The sequence below is a fragment of the Salmo salar genome, chromosome ssa02 (genome assembly GCF_905237065.1).
Source record: "Salmo salar chromosome ssa02, Ssal_v3.1, whole genome shotgun sequence".
Classification (NCBI taxonomy): Eukaryota; Metazoa; Chordata; class Actinopteri; order Salmoniformes; family Salmonidae; genus Salmo; species Salmo salar.
In genome coordinates, this window is record NC_059443.1 from 56,798,221 (window position 1) to 56,808,165 (window position 9,945).

Consider the following 9,945-nt stretch of genomic DNA (forward strand, 5'->3'; position numbering starts at 1 on the left):
CCACCCAGGACTGCAGAGCAGGGGAGATGCTGCAGTTGTGTGGGAAAGACAATGAGGCTGCACAGATGTGTGTGTGTGTGTGTGTGTGTGTGTGTGTGTGCGCGTGCGTGCGTGTTTGCATGCGTGTGTGTGTATTTAAGTGTGTATAATCTGTGTGTTTCTGTGTGTTCACATGTGCCTGTGCTTTTACTGTATGTAGTTGGGAGTTTGTTCATAGTAATACAGAATTAAGCCTGCTTGTAAATGTTAAGATACCTAATGATCCGTGTATAGTCTGTGTTTATGTATACATCCATTTAAATCTCACAATCAGGACTCGATGGCAATGCAAATCTTTAAGTTGACCCTTGATAAGCAAGCAATTTTATAGTTGTGCATATGTGCATTTTCAGCCCCTTGTGCTGCCCAACATTACCTGTATAAGCAGCTTTTGAATTAGACATTATCTGTGATCATGATAATGCATTACCCTGCACCATCTCATTGACTTAAATATATGTGTTTACATACTAGCTAGCACTCATCAAGAATTAAATGTCTGTCCATCCATTCTCTGATGATCATTTGTATTCAACTGGGCTTCAGTGGGTTTACCATCATTGGTGGCCTGTAGCACCACCTTCTGGTTGAGAGATGTAAATAAAAATAACATATTTTTACAACGGATTGAATGAGTCATGATTTATGGGTGAAAACCTTTTGTCATCCTTTGTCTGCAAGGTGGTGTGTTTTGTATATGACAGGTGGAGGAAATTGATAGCATCCTGAAATCTGAAATAGGGTATCCAACAAGGGGAGATAGGCATTGCTGAAATGTAGGTTGTCAAGCTCAGGACAGTGCTGCTTGCTCTGATGGAAGGCTCTAGAATTCCCCAATCATGTCTTATCACTTTAATTGGGGAACAATGAGTGCAGTCTAGGAGGCCACTCCTCTGGATCTAGCAAGCTAAAAGTGGAAGTCAAATGGCTATGATACGAAAGGTCTAATTATAAACGCTCATGCATTGATGATTTATCTTTTGCAAATGAATTGGTGGAATTTATATTCTATCCTGTTCTTTTCTATGACATTACATTTTATGAGAGACACGTGGACTGCTGAATCACCAAATGTATGTTTTAAAGTGCAGTCACAGAGTGTGTGAGGGCCTGTGTAATTACTCTCGTCCAGGATGTTTTGACCATGTGGCACGGTCTGGAGTAGAATAGAATCTGAATCTTTATTTCTTATTTTGCTCCCCTAATTTCCTTAGTCACTTTAATAGCACAATGTTAGATTGTTTCTTCCCGAGCCAAATTGAACTGAAATTGACACAGCTTTTAAGTTGGCGAAGACTGGGCGGTGAGATGCCAAGAACAGACTGAGCAGATCAGGTGCCCAGCACTGCCCACAGCCATTGGCACAAGTGGTCAGATTTTTATTCTGTGCACAAGTCATCCAATATTTTGCCAAGACATGCAGTGAAATCAACATAGGCCTTGAATAGTAAATGTTTATTATTGCCTAAGCTATTAGGGATGTTATTACCATGCTGATTCTTGCAACTAATCAATCCATAGCCTGTTATACAGCCTTCAATCAATAAAACTCAGCAACAACAAATATAGTCTTGTATTGAATTAATTTCCCCCAATCAATGTCAATAATAGGAACAATTTGGATGTTGTAATATTTAGGCTACTATGCAAGTCACTAATTGCAAAGTAGCCTAGCATTCTGAAATGATTAATTATTTGTTTTATTTTGTGTGTATTTTTTTCGTATAGCTAGATATTACTGCACGGTTGGAGCTAGAAAACACAAGCATTTCGCTGCACCTGCGATAACATCTGCAGATCTGTGTATGCGACCAATAAACTTTAATTTGATTTCTCTCTCTCATCACTTCAAACTACAGGGAGAGAAAAATGGGGGGAGGGAGAGGGAGACAAGGGACACACTGAACACAGAACGCATAGGATTTGCGGAAGTGAGGGAGCGGGTGGGGCTTCGCTGGGAACCGGAGAGAGATAGAGATAGAGATAGCAGAGAGAGAGAGAGAGAGTGGTCAGACTTGTGAGGCTTTTTATTCTAACAAATGAGACCGTATGTTTGACCCCGGGGTTCGCCTGCTTACAACAGCAAGCTGGATATATTTATGCGTGCACTCGCTCGGTCTTCGTTAGAATAGAAATGGATGTCGTTTTTTTGTAGGTGCTTATCTGTGCGATAATGAAAGAACGCTTTAAATAGTTTATTCGCTCGTAGCCTATTTATGGTAGATAGCGCTTTGGCCTTTCTTTATTACATGACAACGGGGATCCATCAAACGGCGGTAGCTATGTGAAGCGTTGAAATCGTTTATTCCCTTTCGTGAATTGAGGAATAATTATGAACAACGCGCAAGATATGTCTCCCGATTTTGTCTTGATGCGCCTGGTTTCCGCGGCCGAGGATGACCGCTTGGACGAGGAGAATGGGAATCTGTCGTCGGGTGGAGTGGTGGCAGGACTTGGTAAAGAGGTCTTGGCTCATAGCAACATGAAAGGGGGCTTGGAATTCTCCCGAGATCCCAAGACAGGCCTCGCGCATTCCGGCCATCTCTCCTCGCTGAACAATGCACAACAGAGCGGCGGAACGGCGGCACCTGACACCGGGGTGATGGCGACTAGACCGTCGGTGTCTATTCCTCCTCCTCCACAGAGCGCCATGGAGGCCAAGGGCTTTGAGTTCACTCACAGAGGCGGCTTACGGCCTCAGCTCCTTGTGTTTCCTAACATATTGAGGGATGGTGAGGAGATTTTAGACCGTAAATCCGACGGTCGGAATCAGTCGAGGGAACATATTGGTTTGGACAAGACCTCCGGCTCTGTCTCCGACATAAGCGGAGGCATCAATAACAATACGCTCCTCGCCGGCGACGCGCAACAGCAGAACCATCTGTCCCAGAGCTGGGGTCTGCATCCCCGGGTGGCATTATCCACGGTTGCTGCCGATATCGAGGGAGGTGAGCTATGTCATCGGCACCGTTTGATCACCAACCCATCAGACTGGCCTCCCTTATCGGATAAATCCAATCCTCTCACCATGATAGAGTCGAAATGGGGGTGCACAACTGGGGAACTGCCCGACGGCCCAGTGTTCGACCTGGCCAGAAGGTTCGGGGAGCTGGGGCTCGGCGCGGTACCCAAGATATTATTCAAGGACGGGGAGATGCCCCAGTGCTCGTGTCAGGGCGCACATGGGCCGGCACCGGCGGGGATGGGGCATGGGGATGACCCGACTGAGACTAGCGATGCTTTGTTGGTGCTGGAGGGGCTGGGGACTGGGGACGTGGCCAGCCTGGGTATCACTGGCTGCCCGGAGGACGATTCGGATGAAAGTCGAGCACGTCGAGTTCAAAAGATGTCCGGTGCATTTTCTCTCAGTAGCTTTCAAGCAGAGTTGACCAGACAGATGGAAGGGGTGGCTGGAGAACCTTGTTCGTCGGCGCACGGTGACGCACAAGTATGTAGCCTGCATGGAAACGCACCTAACCCAACTCAACCGAGCCCGGGAGATACAGAACAGAATCCGAAGGTGTCGACATTACCTGGGGCCTCTGCGGCTACACCAAGCTCGGACCGACCTGTCAGTCCAAACCCTAGCCAGGCATCAACACCCCGGAAGCGGGCAGACAAGTGCGTCAGTGCGCCCCGGACTCCAACCGGTCGGGGAAGCGATGGAGAGAAAACACTAAAAGTTCCAGGGAAGTCCAGAAAGGGCTCACTTAAAATACGCCTGAGTAAACTTTTCAGAACTAAAAGCTGTAGTGGTTCCAATAGCCTTCTGGATAAGAGGCCATCAGTGGCCTATTCAATATCGTCCGCTGGAAGTCTGATGGATATGGCCAGTGCAAGTGGTGGGGAGCATGACGTGGACAGGTAAGGACTTCAACACTTTTAAGCATTGTGAGTAATAACTGATTGTATGGCTATAATTTATAGTAGGCTATAGAGGTCAACTCATTTATTGATTGATCACAGTGCCAGGGAATATTGTAGAGCCTATCCTAAAATAGAATATTTTCTATCAGGATATTATAGACCCATGACTGTCAGAATATTTTCTAAATCCGTTTTTTTCTAAATCTAGGCTATCTAGCTAATATCTATTTTTCACCCTATCACCTCTATATTCCATCCCTCTATAACTTATTTCATTCCTATTTTGTTGTCTTTCTCTTGCCATAGCCAACCCAGAATGACCAGGGCCCAAAGTGCCTTCTCTCCTGCTTCCTTTGCTCCTTTCACTGGTAAGGGGCTCTACCATTTCTTGGCTGAAGAGGCAACCTCTGGTCCAAGAACTCATGTCTCTTTAGTGGCATCACTTTCTTCCTCTATCATTTCCTTTCTCACATTCCCTCTCTCACTTTCTCTTTCCTTCTTTCCATTTCTGGGTGCAGGTGAAACTGTTTCATTGGTGGATGTGGATATTTCGAGGAGAGGGGCGAACACTCCGCACCCTCCCACGCCCCCACCTCCGCCACGCAGAAGTCTCAGTCTATTAGGTACTTTACCTCCTTTCTTTCTCTGTGTTCTTTCTCTCTATGTGTGTCTCTGTAGAGTAGTCTATTTTTCTCTGTGTGTTTCCTTGTCCATCCCTTTCTTGCACGCATCTCTTTTGCCTCTGTTTCTACCTGTAGGCAAAAAAAAACACTAAAAATGATTCCTGCATACCCTCACTCACCCTACTCTCCTATACCCACCGTATTACCTCCCTCTCCTGAAAGCTATATCACAGTATGCAAACATACCCATTCTGTTCTATGGTGATGGAGAGCCTAATAGCTTTACACCATCTCTGATCCCCACGGCAACACTCACATCAACAGCCATAAGTCTGAGGGACTGTTGTATTGTGGCCTTATAGACCAGTGTTTCTCAACGTTGATCCTGGGGACCCACCCTCTCGACCTATCAGAATTGAATGTTCAGCCAAGCAGTGGTACAAGGACAAACCAATTTACTGAATGTCACGTTGAATCACCCATTTCTGGCAACCTAAAAATATAAAATTAAATCGGATGTCATTTTGATTTGTTAATTACCCTAGAATACTTCAAGGAGTACATTAAAAAAAAGAAGATGTATCAAAAAACTAACAGTACAAAAAAGTTGAGATGAGAACTTCACATCACAGTGGGTCCAGAGGGGCGGAGTTGAGAAAGCCTGTGGTATAGACCCCTCCCTGGTCTGAACCCCCCCCCCCTGCTCTGTTCCAGATGACATAGGTGGGCCGCAGCCTGGTCCTTTCCTAGTGAGTGTTATGGGGGCCTCCCTACAGTCCCTCCCCCTGCCTCTTCCTCCTCCTCATCCCTCCCATGCCACCATCCAGCATAGTATCAGCCTCAATGGTAAGACGCCAATGAGCAGAGAGCTGGGAGCTGTGCATGGGGCAAACGGTGTCGTCGGGGGATAGAGCACGTAATGGCCAGAGCTAAGACTCTGAAAAGACCATAATACAAAACAGTATCAATATGATATATTTATAATGCTGTATTTCTAAACATGTGTGAATATATCAGTAATCATAAGCATGTATAACATCTGCAGTTGTGAATATATATGTAACATAAAACCTGTATGCCTGTCGGCCAATGCCTAAGTTCGTAGAGTGATATGTTGTGACGTGTTGTGGTGAAGGTTGTATAATTGCCCTCAGGTCAAACACTGTACGTTCTTGTATTCAGGAAAGACTATACAGACCAATCAGCGTGGAAATGAATCGTGAAGGTGCATGGTGTGCGGTCGCGAACCAATGCTTGTCCAATCTTTTTATTATATGCCTTGAGAATTAGTATTTGTGGCACTTGGTCTGTCTAAGCAGTCTTGCTCAAATTGAACACTGTTATCATCTACTAGTATCAAGTCCTAACTTGAGATCTATGCGTGTGACTTGAACTTTGCAACTCCCATTTATACCAAATGCAATGGTTTGGGCTACACATTCATATCATTGTGTCTAACTGAATATTTCTCTATTTGTTTCAGATGCATTCCTCCGGGCCCTGCCTCACTCCACCTCTTCACAGCTCCTCTCAGCTCCTCCCCCTTCCAGGTTGGCCCCGCCCCCAAGGCTCTGTCCTCTGAGGCGGCCTGAGGCCAGCAACTTCACCGCTAGTCTGAGAGAGCTGGAAAAGGTAATTGCGACACACTCAACGACACTCGCAAATACACATACGCATTGACTGAATGTAGGCTCACTACTAATCGATTGGGTTACATACTAACAAATAGGTACAAATATTTAATTGATGATAACTGCCTTTGTGTGTGTGATAACAAACCTTTAATTGATGATAACTTCCTCATGACATTCAATCAGTTCTACGTTTATATTTGATTCTACGGATGGTGTGTGTGTGTGTGTGTGTGTGTGTGTGTGTGTGTGTGTGTGTGTGTGTGTGTGTGTGTGTGTGTGTGTGTGTGTGTGTGTGTGTGCGTTTGTGCCTGTGTGTATGTTTCTATGATATTCGTTCATAATCGCCTACATGTCTATCCCCAGTGTGGCTGGTACTGGGGTCCTATGAACTGGGAAGATGCAGAGATGAAGTTGAAGGGGAAGCCTGACGGGGCGTTCCTGGTGAGGGACAGCTCTGACCCCCGCTACATCCTCAGCCTGAGCTTCCGCTCCCAGGGAGTCACACACCACACGCGCATGGAGCACTACAGAGGTGAGTTACACACACCACACGCGCATGGAGCACTACAGAGGTGAGTTACACACACCACATGCGCATGGAGCACTACAGAGGTGAGTTACACGCACCACATGCGCATGGAGCACTACAGAGGTGAGTTACACACACCACATGCGCATGGAGCACTACAGAGGTGAGTCCTGTGTACTGTAAATACGCAGAAACGCACACAGTCAGTCAATCACACAAATATAAATGTTGTAGCTACTCACTCAGTCATTATGTTTATTAACACACGTACACACACACACACACACGAAGGCAGGCACGCACACACACACATGCACTCACACAGACACACACATGCACACAGAGCAACGTGGTGAGTCACCCGCACACAAAGTGGATGAACGACAAAGACATGCTCGCAAATATACATGGCATACGCATAAAGCACTTCTAACAGGATTTACTCACATACAGACACATTCATCATGCAGTATAAATATATGACAGACAGAAAGCATGCAGTTAATTATATTTCTATTTTACACATACTGCACATATCAGCCACCCAACCCACGGGGTAGTTGAGAAAAACAAGTTTGATACATGACATATGATAATACATGCCTATAACAAGTAATAAAGCATTATACCTGAACACTTTAAATAAAGTGGTACCACAAGGTTCTATTTCATTCTCCTTTAAATGGTATGTACGTGTGAGTGTTCGGTGTAACCTTTATATGTGTGTCCCTTCCATGTCTCCATCTATAGGGACATTCAGCTTGTGGTGTCACCCCAAGTTTGAGGACCGATGTCATTCTGTGGTGGAGTTTATCGAGCGAGCCATCATGCACTCCAAGAATGGAAAATTCCTCTACTTCCTGCGATCACGTGTGCCAGGTAAAAACGGCTCCCATTCCTACACGGCCTAACCAATTAGATGTTTATGTGAACTACCACCTAGTGTAGTGGTTAGAATGACAGTAAGCATAGCATACAAGGTTGCTGAGAGGTTACGAGCATCTGTATTGGTTGTTTGTGCTCATTCGTGTGTGTGTGTTCCAGGGCTCCCCCCTACCCCAGTGCAGCTGCTCTACCCAGTGTCCCGGTTCAGCAACGTCAAGTCCCTGCAGCACCTCTGTCGCTTCTGCATCCGACAGATGGTCCGCATCGACCACATCCAGGAGCTGCCGCTGCCCAAGTACTGCCATACTCAATTTATCCAAATATTTATTTAGTCATTCATTTTAACCTTGTATTTGTTTTCTTGGAAATAGTTGTTCGTGAAATAGCATTCTCTCCTGAGCTTTGACAGAAATGCCTCAGCATATTATTTTAGTCTAAATAAATAAATCAGGGAAATAATCTTTGATTGCTGACAGACTAGACATGGATGATGTGCTTTGAGACCAAGTGAAAAGTGCTATATATAGCAGCTGTACTTTAATGCAATCCATCATCATCCTTTCCTTTCTTTTACGGAGAGTGTTATACACAGAGAGAATACTACCTCGCATGCCTAACATAATGTAAATGTATCTTTTTGCATAAGGGGTTAATCATTTGACCTCTCCCTCTCCAGACCACTGATCATGTACCTGAGGAAGTTCTACTACTATGATGCAGAGGAAGAGATGTACCTGTCAATCAAGAGCATTCGACCAGGGGCTGGAGTAGAGCAAGAGGTGGAGTCTCAGACGTAACTGGAAGAGGTGTCTGCTGGTCTGCCAGTCTTCCAGCATCAGCCAATCAAAGTCCTCGGGCACCCTCTGTATCCAGTCAGCTGCAGTCAAAGGGATCCAGATGACCCCGCCCTTCTCTTGACTTTGACCAATGAGAGTGGAAAGGGACAGAAGTGGAATGCTGGAAAATTGTCCATACGGAGGGCACACATGGAGCAGGGACAAAAAAGGACACAGCCTCATTGAGAACGGACTGGAGAACGGACTCTTCTAGCCTGTAACAACCTGAAAACAAAAAAACAACTTGAACCTAGACTTTAAATCAATCCCTAAACAGATATTCACTGTACCTATGAACTGAAGTTGATGCACTGGTCCATTTGTACTACTATTTTTTCCAGTTATCATAATTTCCTTGTTTTCTTCCCTCCTGTTGCTATGAGGGTTGTTGGACTCCAATTGGCCCACAAGAGGCCATAGTTGATCTTTGTTTGTTGGTTTTAATTGTCAAAAAATCCCTGATTGTAACTTGCTCATCATTCTGTTCCTCCGTACCCCAAGCTGGCCACAGGCTCAGCATTTTCAGTAAAAGACAAAAGATATGGCTTCCCTCTTTTGCACAATCATTTTTAATTGACTGAAGTAAAGTGGTAGTAGGTGCCAGGCGCACCGGTTGAGTGTGTCAAGAATTGCAACGCTGCTGGGTTTTTCACGCTCAACAGTTTCCTGTGTGTATCAACAATGGTCCATCGCCCCAAAGGACATCCAACCAACTTAACAAAACTGTGGGAAGCTTTGGAGTCAACATGGGCCAGCATCCCTGTGGAACACGTTTCACACCTTGTAGAGTCCATGTCCCGACGAATTGAGACTGTTCTGAGGGTAATGCACACCTCAATCCACACATACAGTTGTAGTCGGAAGTTTACATTTAAATTCAGTTTTTCCCAATTCCTGACATTTAATCCAAGTAAAAATTCCCTGTCTTAGGTCAGTTAGGATCACCACTTTATTTTAAGAATGTGAAATGTCAGAATAATACTAGAGAAAATTATTTATTTCAGCTTTTATTTCTTTCATCACATTCCCAGTGGGTCGGAAGTTTACATACACTCAATTAGTATTTGGTAGCGTTGCCTTTAAATTGTTGAACTTGGGTCAAATGTTTTGGGTAGCCTTCCACAAGCTTCCCACAATAAGTTGGGTGAATTTTGGCCCATTCCTCCTGACAGAGCTGGTGTAACTGAGTCAGGTTTGTAGGCCTCCTTGCTCGCACACACTTTTTCAGTTCTGCCCACAAATCTTCTATAGGATTGAGGTCAGGGCTTTGTGATGGCCACTCCAATACCTTGACTTTGTTGTCCTTAAGCAATTTTGCCACAACTTTGGAAGTATGCTTGTGGTCATTGTCCATTTGGAAGACCCATTTGCGACCAAGCTTTAACTTCCTGACTGATGTCTTGAGATGTTGCTTCAATATATCCACCTAATTTTCCTTCCTCATGAAGCCATCTATTTTGTGAAGAGCACCAGTCCCTCCTGCACCAAAGCACCCCCACAACATGGTGCTGCCACCCCCATGCTTCACGGTT

The 9,945-nt window shown here is 45.1% G+C and overlaps 1 protein-coding gene across 2 annotated transcripts; it reads left to right on the top strand.

Moving 5' to 3' along the window:
* Positions 1-1,997: 1,997 nt before the first annotated feature.
* Positions 1,998-8,958, top strand: LOC106587647 (uncharacterized). Of its 2 annotated transcripts, XM_014176224.2 has the most exons (9): positions 1,998-3,903; positions 4,213-4,274; positions 4,425-4,529; positions 5,244-5,375; positions 6,013-6,161; positions 6,527-6,695; positions 7,443-7,571; positions 7,737-7,872; positions 8,254-8,958. In XM_014176224.2, the coding sequence occupies exons 1-9, from the start codon at positions 2,372-2,374 to the stop codon at positions 8,372-8,374; spliced, it is 2,535 nt and encodes an 844-aa protein (XP_014031699.1). In that variant the 5' UTR covers positions 1,998-2,371; the 3' UTR covers positions 8,375-8,958. The 2 variants fall into 2 exon arrangements, with proteins under 2 accessions (XP_014031699.1, XP_014031708.1); XM_014176233.2 differs by lacking the exon at positions 5,244-5,375.
* The last annotated feature ends 987 nt before the right edge of the window (positions 8,959-9,945 follow it).